Source organism: Elephantulus edwardii, unplaced genomic scaffold (assembly GCF_000299155.1).
Source record: "Elephantulus edwardii isolate Elephantulus edwardi_28Jun2011 unplaced genomic scaffold, EleEdw1.0 scaffold00033, whole genome shotgun sequence".
Taxonomy (NCBI): Eukaryota; Metazoa; Chordata; class Mammalia; order Macroscelidea; family Macroscelididae; genus Elephantulus; species Elephantulus edwardii.
The window spans coordinates 6,307,676-6,329,488 of NW_006399783.1; the positions used below are offsets into that span (position 1 = coordinate 6,307,676).

General features: G+C 38.9%; 1 protein-coding gene across 1 annotated transcript in view; it reads left to right on the forward strand.

Moving 5' to 3' along the window:
- RARS (arginyl-tRNA synthetase) overlaps nt 1-18,280 on the forward strand; it is a 43,593-nt gene extending 25,313 nt beyond the window's left edge. Inside the window, exons 10-15 of the mRNA XM_006884329.1 lie at nt 4,574-4,752; nt 6,036-6,145; nt 10,367-10,472; nt 14,446-14,618; nt 16,963-17,210; nt 18,171-18,280. Coding sequence (XP_006884391.1) covers nt 4,574-4,752; nt 6,036-6,145; nt 10,367-10,472; nt 14,446-14,618; nt 16,963-17,210; nt 18,171-18,280 — 926 coding nt within the window. The remainder of the gene's footprint in view (nt 1-4,573; nt 4,753-6,035; nt 6,146-10,366; nt 10,473-14,445; nt 14,619-16,962; nt 17,211-18,170) is intronic.
- Nucleotides 18,281-21,813: the final 3,533 nt, after the last annotated feature.

A 21,813-nucleotide genomic window follows, 5' to 3' on the forward strand; every position in this document is an offset into this window, starting at 1 on the left:
ACCCCCGCCCTCCCCAGTAGTATTGTTTGCCTCATGAACCTTTTCATTGTTTGGCTACAAGTTGAGCCACAGGGATAGTTTAACGGGTTAAAGGAAAATGAAGGGTTATAGGTTACTATAACGAAATATGCAAAGAGCTAGAAACAGAAAAATCAAAAGGGAAGGCTCACTTGGCATTTAACTGAAGGAACTGAGAAACAAATTGAAGCCTTGAGTTGCAATACAGAAAGATGCTATGAGCAAAATCTGGAATTATCCAGGAAGCATCAAAAGAAGATGGAAAAAATACATGAACTCACTGACACAGAACCATTTCAAGAAGTAGTATATGTTCAAGAACCAGTGGTAATAAAGAAGTTCAAACCACTCTGAATTAGCAAAAAAAAAAATAAGGCCCCAGGAATTGATAGAATACCAACTGAGAGATTTCAGCAAACAGATGCAGCCCTGAATGTGTTCACTAGATTGTGCCAAGAAATCTCAACAGCTACCTGGCCATCTGACTGGAAGAGATCCTTATTTATTCCTATATCCATTCCCATAAAAGATGATCCAACAGAGTGGAAATTACTGAACAATATCCTTAATATTACATGCAAGCAAAATCTTGCTGAAGATAGCCCCAAAACAACTAGAACAGTGTATCAACAGAGAACTGCCAGAAATACAAGCTAGTTTTAGAAGAGGCCACAGCATTAAGCATATCATTGTTGATGTCAAATGGATCTTGACTGAAAGCAGAGAAACCCAGAGGATGTCTGTTTGTATTATATTGACTGTGCATTCAAAGGCATTTGTGTGGATCACAGCAAATTATGACTAATACTGAGAAAAATGTGAATCTCAGAACACTTGATAGTGCTCATGTGAAATCTATACCTAAACCAAGAAGCTGTTGTCTAAATAGAGCAGGGAATACTGCATGGTTCAAAATCAAGAAAGATGTGTATCAGGGATGTATCCTTTCTCCATATCTCTTTAACCTACAGGCTGAACGGATCATTCTGGATTGGAGAAAGACTCAGCAACCTGTGCTGTGCAGATGACATAATCTTGCTTGTGGAAATAGGTGAACTTGAAGCGCTTGCTTCAAAAGATCAGTTATTTCAGCCTTTGATACAGATTGCCCAAAACAACTATGAGATATCATTTCACCCATTTAATTCATTTGTAATAATAGCAAACTTCAAAAGGGCAGCAAACAACAAATGCTGGTGAGATTGCGGAGAGATTGGAACTCACTACTGGTGGGAATATAAAATGATACAATCACTATGGAAGGTGGTATGGTGCTTTCTCTATTTGGAAATAGAAACACCATTTGACTCAGCAATTCCTCTTCATAGAGTTCAGCTTCTCAAATAATTTCTTCAACATGCAGATTAAATAGATAAGGAAAGAGAATACAGCCCTAATGCAGTCCCTTTTTCACTTTAAACCACATAATGTTCTCTTGCTCTGTTCATGCAACATCCTCCTGGTCTAGGTATAGGTTTCATATGAACTTAATTAAGTGCTCTGGGATTCCCATTCTTCTCAATGTCAGCCATAACTTGTTAGGATCCACACAGTTAATTGCCTTTATATAGCTAATAAAGCATAAATAGTTAATAAGGCATAAATAGACAGTCTTCTGGTATTCTTTACCTAAAATTAGGAGGACATTATATTGAGTGAAATAGCTTAGTCATAAAAGGACATACTGCTCTTATAAAATGGGACAGACATTAGGGGTTGAGGGGAGACTAGATAAGGTGTGCTTAAAAATTGACTTCTAGCCATTACATTAGCTCCTTCTCTTATCCAGCTACCCTAACTATAAACACACAGTCTTGCAAATCATCAACAGCTGTGGGACTAAGAAAATAGAAAGAGTACTTGCCACACTGAATAGTAAGACTTGAGGGAGACAGGAGGAAGACCCTGGTGATGGTAATAGAGAGACTGTGGCATTGCTGTGGAGAAACTATGGCAAGATGTTACCAGAGAAGCCCTGAGATGAAGGCCACAGTTAAAAATTTTGCTCTGCTTGCAAGATAATTGAAGAAGTTGACTTACAGTGCTCTGAGGCAAATCTTGCTGGATGATTAAAGAAACCAGAGGCTTTTTGGATTTATGTTGCTGAACTGAAACAGAATTTTTACTAATTGAGGAATTATATTTTGCTGTTAATCTGGCTTGAGACTGCTGGACTAAACCTGGACTTGCATTGTGAGCTCTTCTTTGCCTCTCCTACCCCCCAGCTTACTTCCCTACTACATTCTACTCTTGGTAACACAGCTGAATAAAGTCTGTGAATCAACAATGAATATAGAACCCAGTGAATGGTGGAAATAGGTGCAGGAGCATGGAGGCGAGGGGGCTGTTGTCTGACCTAACATCTGTCTGTTCAATGCTGCAGATATTATTGATGGAGAAAATTTCCCTTTGTGAAGCAGGAAGAGGTCAGACTCCACCACTCTCACGTTGCATCTGCTCTTTTTGGATTATGGGAGAGAGTGTCCATCTTTTCCCATGTCTGGAACTCACTGTCCCCCAGGGTTATAAGTCAGACTCTGCCACTCTCACGTTGCATCTGTTCTTTTCACAATAGTAAAAGAGTGGATAGATTATGAACACTGCATTGGAACAGATGAGGGAAAGAACAGCCCAAAAGGAATATATGATTATGTATTCTATGTATAGAAACAGTCTGGAATAAGGTGCATTGCAGAATAGACTAAGGGAGGGGGGGAAGAAAATGTGCAACAATGAATGAATGAATGAAAGGAAAAAAATGCATTGCATTTTGACATCAAGAAAACAGAAATCTTCACCACTTGGCCAGTATGCAGCATCATGATTAATGAAGAAAATATTGAGGTTGCTAACTGTTTCATCCGTAATCAACACCCTTGCCATCAGCAATCAAGAACTCAAAAGATGAGTTGCGTTGGGAAAATTTGCTGTCAAGTACCTCTCCAGAGTGCTGAAGTGCATTGATCACAGTCAAGAGACTCAGTGCAGCTAATCTAGGCCATAGTCTTGTCAGTTGCTTGCTATACATCTGAGAGCTGGAGAGTGAATAAAGATGACCAAAGAATAATTGATGCCTTTATTGTACTGGAGGAGAGTATTAACATACCATGGACTACCAAGAGAACTAACCAATCTATCCTAGAGAGGGTGAAATCAGGTTGCTCCATGGAAGCAGGAATTTTGAAACTCCATCTTACATACTTTGGACATGTCAGGAGGGCTTAGTCCTTGGCTGAGGGTAGAAGGTCAGCATAAGAGAGGAGGACCCTTGGTGAGCTAGATGACACAGTAACTGTGGCAGTGGAGTCAGCTTTGTCTGAGATGGTCAGCTTGGCTCAGGACAAGGTAAGATTCAGAGCCATTACTCAGGGTCACTGTGAGTTGTAGACAGATTGATGGCATATAACAACAAGGCCTGTAGTCACTATCAGACCAGTAAGTTAGATCTTTTTTTATCATTTTGAATTGTTTGCTTATCTGTTAAGTTTTTTTAATTCCCTCATTTTCCCTTGCCTTCCCCTGGAAGAGATGGAGTCTACCTTTTGTTTCAGAAATTAGGTCATTTGTCCCATAAAGTTTTGTCCCTCAAAGAATTTCCCATTAAGTTTCATTTCATATAATTCACCCATCTTTATTTTATAAAGAAGTTTGCTTGAACTCTGCTTTTGTTTTCCTGTACTTTATTTGCACAATAGCAAGCAAGTGGTTAGTTTTCTTTCTGTGATAAGCTGAATTAATATTGTCAGGCTAATCTGTCCATAAACTTCCCCTTAAACTTGCCTAGAGGTTTTTAGCAGCTATTGATGATTATTATGTTGATCCAACATACCATGAAATTATAGTATTCTGTCATTTTCTTCTCTCTAACTTGGAATTCTCCTAAGCAGTACTTTTTCATATAATTATTTTTATTATCCTGAGGTGCAGTTCATATGAAATAGAATAAATGCTTGAATCTTTCCTATTATTAGTTCATTTTCAGGATGGTTTTCTAATATCTAACAAGTGTTTTGTTTGACTTTAGCATTGCTGTGAACTCAAAGGTTTGTTCCCTAGAACCTGTTAGTTTTTAGAATAAAGTTTTGTCTCTAGCTTTAAACACATCAAAGATGAATGTTCTGGTTCTGCTGGGTAGAGGGCTCCAGTGAGGTATTCTTTAAGAAGTTTGGGAAGAGATGAAAGCTTATTCCATAAAGTTGCAAGGTTTATGGCCTGTACTTGGGAAAAACCTAGGTACCTTGACAGTAGCTATTATCTGAGGCTCTTGAAAAGAACATCTTATGATTTTTATCAGCTCTAATAAATGTCCTAAATCTGCTAAGAATGTTTTTCTTCGGTATTCTTTCTGTGTTTTGTTTTTTGAGTTGATTTTTTTTCTTTTATACTGGTTTATTTATAAAGTTCATCTATACTGTTTTTCACACCAGATATTTCCACCCCCCTCCACCCATCAAATTGTGCTGCCCACCTCCACCCATCCTCAGTCCTCTGCTCCCATCTTTTAACATTTTTAATAAATTTGTGTGGGTTTTTTTTCTCTCTCTCTCTCCCCTAGGATTTGTGCAAGTAGATGATGGCAGAAAGATTGTGTTTGTCCCTGGGTGTTCTGTACCATTAACCGTAGTAAAGTCAGATGGAGGTTACACTTACGATACATCTGACCTGGCTGCTATTAAACAAAGATTATTTGAGGAAAAAATAAACATGATGGTATATGTGGTAGACAGTGGACAAGTGAGTTTGTAATTTTCTATGTATTGCATTGCTTAATTGACTACTATACAGTGGTGGAATTGGTAATATTTAGTACTGAAAAGCTATAATTTTTCAGGAAAATGATTGGCATTTGGACTTGGACAAACCTGAATATCCCACTTTGGCTTCATAATCTGGAAAAGAGTACTTTAGTGGATATCAGTGGTGATTTATTGTCTTAATACCATTGTTGTCAGACCTAAAATTTAATTCAAATTATTGTGTGTAATCTTGGCCTTAATTCACCTCTTTTTCACATTTGTTTTTTTTTTCTTCTATAATTATATTTTATTAATTTTCATAAACATTTACAGAGATTTTGGGCTTCCACTCATTCATTGTTGCACTATTCTCTCTACCCTCCTCCCAGTTTGTTCTTGTCCAAATGCCACAGTGCTTGTCAAAGCCAGTTCTGATTAATCTTCTTTGTCAGTGTATCCTTTGCCATTCCCTATCACTCCTCCCTGAGAGAGACTTCACCCTGAGTCATAAGGAAAAGGGGACGGCGTATTCTCTTAGCTACTTCCTGCTGAAAAGGGACGCTGTGGGTTTCAGGGTGAAGATCTTCTCTCACTACTCTAAAGGGCCCCTTTGGCAGTAGGAAACACATAGACTATTATGGAGATTGATTTTGGAATTCAGATGCACTCTTATTGATTGTGCTTGGCTGTACATGTACATATCCTTGAAGATGTATCATGGGGGTGTTGCAACCTAGAAGACACAAATTTGACTAACAAGTTATAAGTACATGAGTCCAAAAATTATGGAAAAGTAAAAGAAAAGATTCTTTCATTGTTTTACAAACCCTCCCCCAGGTCCCCTCCACCATGCAGCCCTCGCTCTAGTCTCCTGTGATGACAGAAATACCCAGTTACATCTCTCTTTTAGACGGTTCTCTCCCTCCTCTGCTTCAGTGCAGTATACATTATTGAACCCATCTTACTCAGTGTCTCCCTAACCCCAAGGACAGTCCCATTCTACAACAGTGGCATCATGTAATATTTGTCCTTTTGTGACTGGGATATTTCACTCAGTAAAGTTTTACGATTACAGTATTTAAACAGCATGGATATTGTGCTAACAGTCTTGCTGTTCCAAATATAGAGACTGAAAGAGGTTTTACAGTTATACTTGCTTTACAAGATTGATGACTGATTTGAGTTTTACTGACCTTTGTTGCTAATCTTATGCAGAACTTATAATAACTCTTTTTTATTAGACAGCCTAGCAAGTAACTGTGTGTTTCTTTTCTTTTTTAGGCCATGCATTTCCAGGCAATATTTGCTGCTGCTCAGATGATGGGTTGGTATGACCCTAAAGTAACTCGAATAACCCATGCTGGATTTGGTGTGGTACTTGGGGAAGACAAGTAAGTCTGGACAGCCTGAAAATGGTGATGATTTAATCTGCCTTCCAGATTTCTGTGGAATAATCTATATTTCATTTGATAAAAGTATTATAATTCAGAAAGCTCACCATTTTCTTTAGTTTTAATATGTTCTAATGGTGAGCCCAACTCAGCTGCTAGTGCCTATGCCTTTTCACTGCCAGAAATTAGCCTTTTACAGAAATTTGTATAAAAGGTGACTGAAAGCCAAGCAGTAAGCTGGATTGCTAGAGTACCTGGGGCCACAGGGGTTAGTGTTTTGAAATTAGTGAGATTGGCTCAAGATGGGGAAGGGTTCAGAGCTCCTGTATATTGGGTCACAGGTGACTCTACAGCACATAACAACATATTATATTGGTTGTTTTTTATTTAAGCCCCTTGTTTTAGAGTCAACAAGACCTCGTGGAAGGCCTTTATATTTAAAAGTTGGTCCCTATTATATTTTGGAGGAACATTCTTCTAAGTGGTATGGCACTCTTCTGTCAATTTGCTGTACTGAGATAACCTAGGGTTGCTGTGATGGTACCTTGTACCAATGGTACCTTGTGCCATTGGCGTATCAAATGCTTTAATGGTTACCCATGATGAACAGTGTTCAGTGGAGCTCCCAGTTTAAAACAGGTTTGGAAATAGGAGTAGCATACACTTCCTAAACAGTATGCCTGTGGAAATGCTATTAACTTTGAGAAATGACAATAGTTACAAGTCTTTTGTTCATAGGGTCGCTATGAGTCATGCTCGACTCCAGGGCAATCAACAACAAGAAGCTTACCAAATTATAGGGAGTAGAGGGGCATTCCTTCCCACAGAGCAAAATTAATAAGTTCTGTAACAAGACTTCTTCACAGTTCACATAGATATTCAATATGTTTTGTTTCAGTCATTGGGTAAATGTCATTATTTTCATTCACAGTCGAAATCACATCTGATCAACAGATAAAAGTTCATTGAAATCCCAGTTGAGATTTAAAATTCACTTCCTTCAGTATACCTTAAGACTTTAATCATCTTTTCAGATACTTTAAACTTACTGAGACCTGCATGCCTGTGTCCACACTGTGTTTTCTAGTTTTCAATCATTTCTCACTTTTTGTTCAATATTTATAAAATAGAAAGGTAAAGGTAATTAAATAGTATTAATTCAAATGCCTCCCCCCCATATTTGAAAGCAGTAGTTGTTAAGTGCTTTTGAGTTGCTTGTGACTCCTGGCGACTCTATGCACATTAGCCCTGAGCTCTATCCTGAGCCAATCTCACTGTCTCTGACACACCTACCCTCATCAGTCCAGTTACTGTGTCAATCCATCTCATCTGAGTTCTTCCTCTCCTGCCCTGTTCCTTGACCCTTCCAAGCATGATACACTTCTCCAAAGACTGGTCCCTTCTGGCTACATGACCAAAGTATGTGAGACAGAGTCTCAAAGTCCTTGCCTCCAGGGAGCAGCTTGCTTTCACCCTCTCTGGAACAGACCTATTGGTTCTCTTGGCAGTCCATGGTGTGTTCAGAACTCTTCTCCAGCAGTCAGCCTGCCTCTTAAACTTAATAGCATCTTAAATTTAGTGGCAAAGCCCAGATGTTCACATCTCAAACAAAGGTTGTTTATAATGCTTCTAAAAAAACCACAGAAAGCTGCATAAATGCTTAATCAGCAAATTCTCTAAGATATGAAAACAACCAGTTTAGCTATATCATGGTATAAGGTTGGATAGAAATTATTTAAAGGCCCAGGATGTCACTGTACGTCAACCTCATACATTTCCTAATTATATTGCATAAGTTCTATGAAGCTACACTTTTTTCCAAATCAAAAGACATACTGAATTTTTATGGTGTTCATGGTCCTAAGAAAGTACTTTAAAACTAATCAGAGAATTGAGTATTTCTTATAGTATCTTAGTTTCTTAACTTCCATTTTTGGACCAGCATTTAGATGTTTATTTCTACAGTTAATGTGACGTTATCAAGTTTACTTTTTTTACATGATGCTTATCACAACATTCATATCTTGACATTTAGCTCATTTATCATGTAGTGGCACTTGATTATCTGCATGTCTCTGCACTCTTGGAGTCATTTAATTTTAGCACCCTAACCTATAATTTTGGGATCTCTGATGACAGTCTGGAGGAAGTTAATCCTGCTAACCCAGAGACCTTGTCCCTCTAGTGGTTCAAGTCCACCAGTAACTCCACAAGAGAAAAAAAGATGGGCCATCTCCTCTCGTGACATTTGCAGCATCAGAAACCCACTGGAGGGTCAGCCATGAGTAGGTTCTAACGTGACAGCAGAGAAGGAGGGAGACTGTGGTGCAAATAATATTAGCCACTGCTGGCTTACAATATTTTTTTTTATGGTAAAATATTCCTTTAATTTATTTTACCATCTACAGAAAGATTGACATTTTTATGTTGTTTTTATGTTCCACTGAGTCTGAATCAACTAATTTTTTTTCTCAATCTTCTTTTTTGTTTTTATTTCATTTTAGTAATTTTAATGAACATTTAGAGAGATTTTGGATTTCCATTCATTCATTGCTGCACTTCTCTCCCCGCCCAGCTCCCCCAGCTTACCATATTTTTTTAAATACTTATTCATGAATGTTTTAGTGAAATTTTTTGTTTTAATAGGTTTTTTTAAAAAAATAAAAAACCATTTGTCTGCTTGTTTCCTTATTATTTTATGCTTTAAGCAGTGCTCTGTGGATCACTTGTTCATGTTATTGGCCATGTTGCTCTAAGTGTATATAATGTACAAATATAATGTAAAAGACCTCTTCCCTGAAAAAGCCTGCAGTCCAGAGCAGAGCAGCTTCCTGTGCAGCCTATTAAAATAGATATGTAACCCTTTCTTGGGAGTTCTAATATGGGTAGTAATCATCTATCTTTCAAAATGTCTCTTGGGGGAACTCTGATGGCCTAGTGGCAAGAAGCTGTGCTGCAATCCCGAAGGCAAGTGGTTCAAATCCTCCAGATGCTCCTCGGGAGAAGGAGGGGCAATCTTCTGTGCCAGTCAGATCCAATTCGACAGTATACACACACACAAAATAACAAAGCCAAAACAAACAAAATGTCTTTTGGTATACTGATAATGTGTGCATCATATTAGAACCACTGGACAGAGGAATAAATGTTAATATTTAAAAAAAAAAGTAAAATCAAGGCCAGGTACTGGTAGAGAATACCAGAAGGGATCAGGAATTAATAACTAGAGACATTAAAAAAATACTTTCCTCAGTATTTTGTCTTAAAGATTTATGATGTTAAAGATCATTTCACAAAATGAATTTGGAAGTTTGGAGACCCTCAAGAAGGAAGGTAGCCATAAAAATAGCTCGTATAATTTAGGAGTAATAAAGGAGTTTTAATTCTGTGAGAGAGAGCAAGTAGATCTTTTCTAAGGCAAATTCTGAAAGCATAACTTTAATAAGAAATGTAACTCTTCTTTTTTGCAGTCTTGTATTAGCTAGGAAAGCATGCTTCATTCTTAAGAGTTGATGTCTTCGAAGGATTTTTAACTAAAAAAGGAGTGAAAATAAAAATTATGTACATGCAGCTATATAACTATATAGACCTCTCTCTCAGCTGTTGAGTAGAAAAAAAAATCCCGTTTTCTTGGTAGTGAATTTTCCAAGGGCAGTGCTTAACAGTGACTTCCGTAGATACTCTGATTTCAATAGGTATGAATGGCTCTGGCGTTCACTGTTGAACAAACGTTTCCTAGCCGGTCCAGACTTGGTTACTGCTGAACAGAAGAAACATTATGTGAATGACATGTAGATAAGAATTTGCTCACTTCTCAATTCTAGAAGCTAATGCACGTGCCTTCTATTCATTTTTCTCAAGGATGAAACAACTACGCCAAACTATGAGCAAATTCAAACATTTCTCTTCTAGGGGTTGAATTAAATAAAGATAAACATATAGAGGATGCCATTAGAATCCTAGATACCTCAGAATTAAGGGTGTTAGATGAGGAAACCTTAAAAGCACCCCCCATTTCCCTTTTTTTTGGTGGGCACTTGCCCTGGTTGCCAAGTGCAGTAAATATCTCTTGGGTTCTAGCCCTCAGTAGTTCTCAGAGGAAGTATATATCTTGGGAGACTTGAAGCTGGCATGGTCAGATTCCACAAACTTTTATTTTAGAACAAAGATATCAGACTCAGCCTAGTTTCAAAATCTAATTGAACTTTTGAATGTTTTTAGAAAGAAATTTAAAACACGTTCCGGTGAAACAGTACGCCTCATAGACCTTTTGGAAGAAGGACTGAAACGATCTATGGACAAATTGAAGGAGAAAGAGAGAGACAAGGTATTCATGTGGTCTTTATAATGCATTTGTACATTTCCCCCCCTTTTTTTTATTAATTTCAGTGAACATTTACAGAGGTATTTGTGCATTTTATTGTGGTTTGGTTTTTTCACTGAGAGAACTAGAGAATTTTAAGGAGTCATTCCTCTAGGGCAGGCTTATGCTTCTCAGTTTTACAGGACAATAAATCTGTGTAATGAATTGCTGAATATTTATTTTGAAAACATAGTTTTTTACTTTTATAACCTTTTCCTCCTTTACTCATGTGGCATAGTACTTCTGCTTCTTAATACCATTTTATCCATTTCTACTTGCAATGATGAAAGACCGTGGCAGACCAGGAACTTGGGGTTTTCACCCTACATTAGAGTCTACATCTGCAGAATTCTCTTCTGTATTTGTGCTCAGAACAGCTAGCATCTGCCATACAAATTCCTGATGAGCCGTCTGAGCAGGCCGTGTGGTGAACTCACAGAACATTCATAGATACGTTATGTTATACACTGTGATAAAGTTTGTGTGAAATTTGGAAGAACTGTGTAACAGGTGGCATAGGAATTAAAAAGCACAAAATTGCTGACTGAAAGGTCAAGAGTTCGAATCCACAGCTACTTTATGGGAAAATAGTACAACGCTCTCCTCTGATAGACTTGCAGTGTTAGAAGTCCTTAAGACCATTATGATATAATGTCATAAGGTTACCATGAGCTGAAATTATCTATACAATTTCAGTGTAAATTGTATTAAGTTCACCTTAGGTCAGTTTCTATGTATATTCTAAAACTTCTTGTGAATGAAATCATAACATATGTTCTTTCCGTGGGTATCAGTAGTTTCTTTTTATTACTAAATAGCTTTCTGTTGTATGGATATGGTAGAGTTTATTCAAGCTGGTTTTCTGTCCATGACTTTGTCATGTGGATGGGCAGGAATATGCGAATAGGCCGTGTTAGCCTAGCCTAACCACAAGGAGATTGGCTAGTTTCACCAGTCCACAAGGGAATTGGCTAGTATCGCCATTAAATTGATTGGATCCAGCAGCAGAAGGAAGATCTTCCTCAACAGGAAAAGAGCAAGCAAGAGAATGTAGTATGTCCTTGGAGCCAGAGATACTTGTACCAGTTGATTAGGAGGGCCCACAGGAGCAGCAGCCATAGCCACCACCACAGAGAACCAGAGACCAGACATGAGATGTGACCTTGGGACTGCTCCACCATTGGAACCAGAGCTAAGAGTCTTTGCCCTGGTTTGTTGGACCATGGAGCCAATATTGTCAGGATTGAGAATTTTATAACACTGGACTGCAAGTACATTTTAGGTTATAACATTGCAACTTTTTGGTTCAGTTCCTTGTGAGTGCACTTCATGCAGAGCAGGTTGTATCAAAGCATCCAGACAAAGATAGTTGCCACAGAAGACTCTGGAATCCACTGGTTCACTATGCAGCTGATCACAGATATGGCACAGTACTCACAGTACTTTGATCTTTATGCTTGGATCTTCTATAAATTGAGGCCAACAACAAAGGATTCAACCCTTGACACTGCAGTGCAATTCTTAGATTTTTAGATATTTTTTCAAGAGAGAACGTGCATGTGTCCAAAATACGGATATGAATAGCAGTGCTTTAATTAGCTTTTTTAATAGCCCAGGGAGCTAAGGTGGCTGAGTGAGTAAAGAGTTGCTCTGCCAACTTAAAGGCACATATTTCAAATCCACCAGCTGTTCTGTGGGAGAAAAATGGGCAGTCTCTTCCTATATGATTTATAATCGCTGAAAACTTGGTGGAGGATCAGCTATGAGTTGGTCTGACTTGACAGCAATGAGTGAATGAGTAAGCCAGCTTTTATGTCCATTGAAAGGAGAGTGGATAAACAAAATGTGGTACATTTGTAAAAGGAGCTGTATCAGCATGGCCTTTACCAACTGTACAAAGGGGAACTGTCCCTGTCAACAGAATTAAGAACACAAAACTAATACATGAGAGTTCTGTTTGCTCTGTACCTTTACCAGAACTTGGCTTTGTAAATTTTTTATTCTGCTTTTTTGTTGTATGTGTAATGATAACTCACATTCTAGTTTAAATTTTTTTATTTCTCTGATGCATGATATATTAGACTGGGTTCTCTAGAGAAACAAAACCAATGAATCATACACAAAGACACTGAAATTTATTTCATTGACATGTTTGATGTGCTTGTACAGGGTGGCACATCCCCGCCCTGTGAGTCCACCCTCTGGAGGGGTGTCTGGGATGGCTCATGAGTCCATCAGCAGTCAGCGTCCAGGGTCAGCAGGGAGAGCTACAGACGGCTACATTAGAGGCTGAAGAGTCTAAGGTTGGCAAATATGACAGGCTGCTGGATCAGATCTGGAGCTGATGAGCCAGATTCAAGATCGAGTAAAAAACTCAGTAGCTTTGCCAAAGAGTCCAAATATATATTCAGTGTAAGCCACACCCCTAAGGAGCCTTTCCTTACATCACATTAGAAGATTCATTAGATCATTGCCTCTAATCCTGCCGCATTGATAGGGTAGTATTTACATACTACCTGGTTACATACTAAGCTGGTTATGTTACATTGAGAATCATATAACCACATTGACACACCGTGTAACTGTCACCTTTCACTCTTATCAACTTGGCACCTATACACATCTCCTTAAACCAAACATCATCTCTCTAAATCAAAGCAGTTACAACGTCATATTGTACCTAACATACTAGCCCCCTTTTTCTTACGTAAAGAAAATAAAACTATTTCCTGCGTGCACACAATGAAATAATACTCATAAGAGTCTTTGTTTCTGAAGTTGGCATTTAAGCTGATTTTGTATAGAAGGTCACACACTGCAGCCTTCCTAGCTGCATATCAACGTCAAGGAAACAAATACCACTGGACTGATCAACAACACCATAATAGATGGAGAAAATGTTGAAACAGTCAACAACTTCATTTTACTTAGGTTCATAAGCAGTATGCTTGGTACCAGCAGTCAGGAGATCACAAGACATTATTGCACTGGCAAAGTCTCTAGTCAGGGACCCCTCTAAATTATTGAGAAGCAGTGATGTTAGTTTGAGGACTGTGTGCTGATTCAGGCCATGGTCTGTTTAATCACTTGCTACACTGCTGAGATAGACAATGAATAATGATGACCTGCTTAGAAAGTTAGAGGGTTGGTGAAAGAGAGGAAGCCAGTTAGATTGGCATAGTCACTGCAGCAATGGACTCCCAGATTGTAGGGATGACACAGCAGAGGATACGGTTCATATCTGATGTTCACAGGGTTGCTACAAGTTGTACTGGACACGGGGGAACCTAACAACAACTAACTTGTATACCTTACTCAGGGTTCTCTGTTTGTCTCACTAGTGTCCTTTAGTATCTGTTAGTGGATACTGTCCACTGGTATCCATTTGAGGATCACATATTGCTCCTGTCAAGGTTGGTCTTGGATGTTGTTAGGAGTGAATGTTTCCATTTGACCTTTACTTCTAGTAGATTTCCTCTTGAGAATGACCATTCTGGTTTCACTTCGGTAGTCTGTAGTTATTTATAGTATTTAATAGTACCCTTCTACTGCAGTTACTCCAGGATCTGATTCCTCATTCGCACTCAGTTGCCAAAATCTTTTCCACTCCTATGTGATTTTTTTTTCCTTGTGGATCCCAGCCATATGACTATTGAAAAAAGTTTGTTCAGTTTATTCCATTCCTTTTCCATGTTCTTCCTCTTTGGGGATTTTGTCCTGCCTTTTTCTTGTATCAGGGGTTTTATTCCCCCCCCCCCAAATACATAAGCTCCTCAGAATCCCGTGCTATAGTAACCTCAGTGTCAATGTTTAATGTTAGAATTTATTGATGAAACAGTATCATTAGATACTCTTATTTTTTAGGCTTCTGCCCGTGAGACACTGGGATGAAGGCAGGATCATTAAGCTCTAAAATAGTTTTTGCTATTTCCCAAAGGTCTTAACCCCAGAAGAACTGAAGGCTGCTCAGACATCTGTTGCTTATGGTTGTATCAAATACGCTGATCTTTCCCACAACCGGTTAAATGACTACATCTTCTCCTTTGACAAAATGCTGGATGACAGAGGAAACACAGCTGCTTACTTGTTGTATGCTTTCACTAGAATCAGGTAATTGTAAATACTTAATGACTAAAAAGGAGTTTTTATTAAGTTTATTTTGTTCTCTATAAGCTTCTTCAGTACTATGTTCTCTTGCAGAATGACAGGTTTCACCTTAGGTATTCTTTTAGAATCCCTACTGTATCCCCATATGCTCTTGAAGATAATCTCCTAGCATCTTGGATGAAGTATCAGGGGAGTTACCTCTGAAAGGATTCTATTCCTATTTTTAGTTTTATTAATTGTTTTAGACCACATTATTAGTTTTGTTTAATAGTGTGCACTATGAGTTGTGGGAGAATATCAAGGAAGATATCCAGGAAGAGTGCATAGGGTCATTACAAAGACAAAGGAGGAAGAAAAGACCGAAATGGATCTTAGAAGAGACTCTGTTTCACTAGAGTGCCGAGAAGCCAAAGCAGAAGGAAGAATTCAAGATACTAAAGATCTGAGTAGAAGATTTCAAAAGGCAGCACAAGAAAACAAAGTAAAATATTAACAACGAAATGTGCAAGGAGCTGGAGTCAGAAAATCAAAAGGGCCCAACTTGCTCAACATTTCTTAAGCTCAAGGAACTGAAGAACAAATTCAAACCTCAAGTTGTATAATCAAGGATGCTTTAGGCAGAATATGAAATGATCCAGGAAGTATTAAAAGAAGATAGAAAAAGTATACAGAGTCACTGTAGCAAAAGGAATTGGCAGACACAGAAGAATTTAATGAAACAACGTATAAGCAAGAGCTTATGGTGATAAAGAAGTTCAAGCTGCTTTGAAGGAATTGGGAAAAAATAAGCCCCCAGGAATAGATGGTATACCAGTTGACATATTTCAGCTAACAGATGCTGCCCTAGATGTGCTCATCAAGCTGTGCCAAGAAATCTGGAGGACAACCACTTGGCCAGCTGACTGGAAGAGATCTGTATTTGTTCCCATTCCAAAGAAAGGTGACTTAAGAGAGTGTGGAAGTTATCAAACAGTATTATAGATACCACATACAAGCAAGATTCTCCTGAAGATTATCCAAAAACAACTGAACAGCACATCAGCAGAGAATCGCCAGAAGTCCAGGCTGGGTTTAGAAGGTGTCGTGGTACTAGGGATATTGTAGCTGATGTTAGATTGATCTTGGCTGAAAGCAGGGAATACCAGAGGAATATATATCTGTGTTTCATTGATTATGCAAAGGTGTTTGACTGTGTGGATCACAACAAACTGTGGCTGGCTCTGAGAAGAATAGGAATACCAGAATACTTGATCGTGCCAATGCAAAACCTATACTTGGACCAGGAAACAGTCGTCAGAACAGAGCAAGGAAACACTGCATGGTTCAAAATTGGGAAGGGTGTACGCCAGGGATGTGTCCTATCTCCATACGTTTTCAACCTGTATGCAGAGCAGATTATCCAGGGGGCTCGGTTCTATGAGGAGAAGTGTGTTGTCAGACTGGTGGAAGATTCATCAGCAATCCGCGTTAATGCAGATGACACAACCCTACCTGCTGAAACTGAAGAGGACTTGAAGTGTTTGCTGTAGAAGGTCAAGGACTGCAGCCTTCAATATGGATTGAGGCTCAATATCAAGAAGACAGAGATTCTCACCACTGGGCCAGTTGGCTGCATCAGGATGGATAGTAGAGATTGAGGTAGTTCATAGCTTTAGTTGGCTTGGTTTTATAGTCAACACTCTTGGCACACCAGCAGCCAGGAAATTAAAAGACGTATTGCGATGGGAAAGTCTGCTGTTAGGGACCTCTGCAAAGTACTGGAGAGCAATGGTGTCACTCTGAAGACTAAGGTGCACTCGATACAGGCCATGGTCTTTGCAATCACTTGCTATACATCAGAGAGCTGGACAGTGATTAGGGAGGATAGAAGGAGAATTGGTGCCTTTGAGCTGTGGTGCTGGAGAAGAGTATTGAATATACCATGGATTGCTAAGAAAATGAACAGGTTCATCCTGGAGAGGGTGAGGCCAGGCAGCTCCTTGGAGGCAAGGATTCTGGGGCTTCATCTGTCATGCTTGGGAGAGTAGAGGGACAGTGCAGGAGAGCAAGACCCTCGAGCTGGATTGATTCAGTGACTGGGATAATGGGGGGGTGGGAGTGTCGGAGACAACGAGATTGGCACAGGACAGACCAGGGTTTAGGGTTGTTGTCTTATAGGGTCACTGTGAGTTGCAGGCAACTCGATGGCACACAACAACAATAACAATAGTTAAAAGAAATAAGAATGCCCCATTGTTAGTCAGTAACACTTTCAGGTGTGCATCACTCCCCTCTTACTAAGTGTATTTGGTTGGAGAAAAACGACTGCCTACTCCAAGGACGTTCTGGTTGTTGCCTGGTTTTTCAGGTCCATTGCTCGTCTGGCCAATATTGATGATGAGATGCTCCAGAAAGCTGCTCGAGAGACCAAGATCATCTTGGACCATGAGAAGGAATGGAAATTAGGCCGGTGCATTTTACGGTTTCCTGAAATTCTGCAAAAGATTTTAGATGACTTGTTTCTCCATACTCTCTGTGATTATATTTACGAGCTAGCGACTACCTTCACAGAGTTCTATGATAGCTGCTATTGTGTGGAGAAAGATCGGCAGACTGGTGAGTGTTGTTTTTTGTTTGTTTTTTTCTAAGTGTCTTTTCTAATGACTGGGAATGGGGCTCCATTGAGACACATGATAAGTGGGAGTAGTTTTCAAACTCATTTTAGACAGACATCCACTTTTTTCTAGGCAATTGTATAACGAAACATATATAGCAGACAGAATTGGAACTAGTTTTAATAAAAGGAGAAATCATAAATTGTACTTAGTGAGTCTATAATCCTCACATCCTCAGGCCTATGGGATTGGACTCTGAGACTCCAAAGAAAGCCATTGGAAGACCACTAGGAATGAGGAATTCCCTACAAAAGGGTTCTAAAGTGTTAAAATTATTCTTTACAATAGAAACTGACTTTGGAAAAGAATAATTTTCTCATCTTATGTTCTATTATGTTACATATAGATATTAAAGTAGACTAAATTAATGTGCTACAGGGCAGTTCAGCATGTGAGGGTCTGGCCTGAGAACTGAACTTTCATTAGGGGAAAGAACTTCATTATTATTTTGGTGTGTAGATTTATAGTTACTGTTTCAGATTTTGAAGCCTAAGATTTGTAAAAATGAAATATGAATTTTACCTTATATCCTTCACTCTGATAATTCATAAAAACAATTCCTTAAATAGAAATACTTTTATTATTATTTTTTGTGTCTGTCAAATCGGATCAAAATTGGTACAGGAGATTGTCCCTCCTTCTCCAGCAGAGCATCTGGTGGATTCAAACAGCATACCTCTGGGATTGCAGTGCAGCTTCTTGCCCCTAGGCCACCAGAGCTCACCAATATTTTTATTTCTTAGATTTTCTTTTTCTTTTAAGATAGAGACATTTGTAATTAAAGCCCCAAGACATTTTTTTGGTTGTGCTAGTCTCAGTAAATTCTAGAATTAACATATTCTTTAAAAATTCTTTTCAGAAAGAAAAACTAATACTTGTTTTCTCCCTTTTCCCGCCTCAGGAAAAGTGCTCAAGGTGAACATGTGGCGTATGCTGCTATGTGAAGCAGTAGCTGCTGTCATGGCCAAGGGATTTGATATCCTGGGAATAAAACCTGTCGAAAGAATGTGATCCTTCTTAGGTTTGAACACTATGTGTTTTTACCAAAGTGGCTATTAGCACTGTTTGCCTTTTTACAATCTTGTGGATACAAAACAAGCAAAGAAAATTTGTTAACTACCAATGTATGATGTGGTTATTTGTAATAATCAGTGTTCTGAAAAGAAAGAAAAATGACTTTTACAAGTATGCTTATTTCTGTGGATATTAAACCAAAATGACTTAGTGGAAAACATGGGATTTGTGCACCACAGTGAGAAGAGAGTTTATTGGTTTGGCAGGGATGTCTGTTATTCTAATAAGATAAAGAATCCCATTTATTGAACCATACTTTATATCCCAGGAACTTACATACCTTTACTGTTGCACTCAGGAGCCTGGTGGCCCAGTAGTTTCCCCCGTGCTGTGCTGCTAACCAGAAGGTTTGCAGTTTGAACCCGCCCAGTGGCTCCTCAGAAGAATGGCATCATGATCTGTTCCCGTAAAGCTCACAGCAGACACCTCCATGGATCTGTTCTCCCGTCAAGATGAGTCAGATTCAGCCCAGCAGCAGCACTCCACCTAGACCTAGTCCAGTTCTCTGCGGTGGATCCAGTCCCTGCTCTGGTGAGCACACTGAGCCTCCACGTCACTAGGTAACTCTCCCAGTGTTCTCAGGACAAAACCAAATGTTTCTGCAGATGTGGGAGCTTCCTAAACGCAATCTCTTTCCATTTTAGCAAGAGAGAATATTAGCAAAATAGCAAACCAAGCTCAGGGAAAGGAGATAAGAAACCTTGTTAAGGTGGGCGTTTTCCTGGAGCCACAAATTAACTCTGCATATCTCATTGCTGGAACTTGGTCACGTAGTTAATCCTAGTTGCAAAGGAAGCTGGAAAAACATGAATAAGCAAGAAACAGAATTGCCGTCATTTGCTCACTAGTCAAGAAACAAGGACATTGTCTCACTCCATGAAATCCGAGCGCTTTTAGCAAAACAAGCTAGAGGTCACTGGTGGGGTTTAGGACTATGAACAGCAGTGGTATTAAGTCAGGAATTACTGCACTTTGCCAACTCTACCTCAGTATTTTCTAAAGATGAAATGAGATTCTTACCATGCGGCAATTACAGTACCTGGGAAAACAAGTGCTAATAAATATAAACTGTGTTGTATTATGCTGTTGTCAGAGTTTTCTAAGGTCAAATGAACCTTAATGTATTAAAATCATTGCATTTTAAACTCACATGAAAAGATGGATTCATATAACATCACTGCTCCCTCCCAACAAAAAGACAAGGCTAAGCAGTTCCCTCTTACTGTACTAACTACAAAGAGAATGTCCATACTCTTTAAGTCTTTGTGTCAGAAGTCCTAAATACTCTGAGTTAAAAGCACAATTCAGGATTGCATGAAACACAATGTGATTGAAGGATATAGTCTGAAACCCAGTGTATATGAACTTTGTAAGCAAACAAATACAAAAAACAAAAATTGCCATAGTAGAAAAATAGAGAAGAAAAAACAAACCATAGTTCAGGAGAAAATAATGAAAGATTGAAGGTATGTAAGCAATATAGATTCTGGAAACTTCTAGAAAAAAGATCTCTCGTCAGCCTTTGCTAGACTAGATTTGCTAGTCTATGAGGAAAAAAGGAGACTCGGAAAACAAAACTAATTTCAATTTCGATAGTCCTTAGTTGAGTTCAAATTGAAGTGTCCTGTTTGTGACCCTCAAGCGTGCATTTCTCTGACCCCTCAAAGAAATCAGAAGAATTGTATGGTCTCTGGAGGTGACTATAAAAACCCGCCACCTTCGACTGGATTCCCACTGAAGGTTGCCATCAGAGTACTCGGGCTGTAGACCTTGGTGGGACAGACACTTCATCCTCCCTTTGGCTGGTGGATTGGAATCACTAGCATTTCGATTAGCTCAGCACAATCTCTACTACCATGCCATCTTTATTAATTCCAGTTAATGAAATGCTTTTTCTGTGACCCCAACCTACTTTCTGCTTGTCACAAAATTACTGTATTTCATTAGACCTAAAACACTATGGGTTGTAGGACTTTTTTTTTCCACACTTACTCCACTGAGAAAGAAGACAGCCAGTTTAACTGAGACAACTAAATAAGTTAGGGTTTTCACTTTATACTTAATGAAAGAAGCCTCACACATACACAAAATGTTACGTTTCTTTGGAAAATGTTATGATGGGTCCTTTAAAAGTGAGATACACAATCCAGTGATTCCACTCTGAGATATATAACCCAAGAGATGATTTAGAAGCAGTAAGGCAAACTGACAAGTATCACCAGTGTTCAGGCAGCCCTATTCACAGGAACAAAGTAGAAATGACTAAAATGTCCTTCAACAAATTAATTCATTAGCAATATGGTACATACATAGAAAGCAGTGTTGACTAGAGAGAGAGGATGTTCTGATTTGTGCCACAACCTTGAAAGCATGCAGGATGAAATGAAAAATCAATCAAAAAAGAACATTTATGATATCACTAATGTAAAATAGAATAGGCAGAAGTATAGGAATTAGACTTGAATAGTTACCAGAGACAGGAGGGTTGAGGAAAGGGAGAAAGCACTGTTCAGGTAACTTGGAGTTTATTGGAATGGAAAGTTTGGCAATGGATATTGGTGGTGTAACTAATTTTATTTGTATGTGAATTTTGTTATCTTTATATTTTTTTACAACCATGAAAGACATTTTAAAGAAAAATTGGAATTAAAATAAATTGATTAAAGTCTCAGTCTTCTGAGCCTCGTGGCGATGCAGAGTCCTCAGGATCTGGCTTTGTTACATACACATCCTCATTTCCAGCACGACATCTGATGCAGTGTTTTGGGTGGTCCTGTTGACCTCAGTTATTTTTCAAGTCAGTGACCTCGGTAGATTTTAATGCTCATGTAAAGATGATAACTATGTCACAACAGTCTTCAGATCAATGTTGATTATAAAATGTACCCCAATTTCAGCGATGGTAAAATGTGCCTCTTAGGGTGCTCTGGTGGCCTAGTGGCAAGAAGCTGTGCAGCAATCCCAAAGGCATGTATTTCAAGTCCACCAGCTGCTCCATAAGAAGGTGCTGGGCAGTCTCCTGTGTGATTAGATGCCTCTGAAAACCCGCCAGAGGGTCTGCTGTGGGTGGGTTCTGACTCAGTCAATGAATAGGGCCCTCTGGTGGTGTCAGAATAGAGTTGCACTGCTAACCCAATGGTGGGTTTGAATGGCTGACCTTTTGGCTAGCATTCAAATACATAACACATTTCCCCAGGGTTCCTACTGTAGCTGAAAAGAAAGGATTTTGTTTGAAAGAGTTAAAAAACCAACTATGGTCACCAGCAACTACATGAAGTGTAAGTTGGAGGTATGCAGCTAGGAGGGTGACTGAACACTACTACTAGCAAAGCCAACTTCACTGGTTTAGGGGAATTTGAGGCTGAGATGGAATCTGAGTTGTACAAGTGAGTTAACATACTCAGCTGTTAACTGAAAAGGTTAATAGGCTTTGTCATCCTCACCTCTAAGGAACACCTAGGTTGCACTTT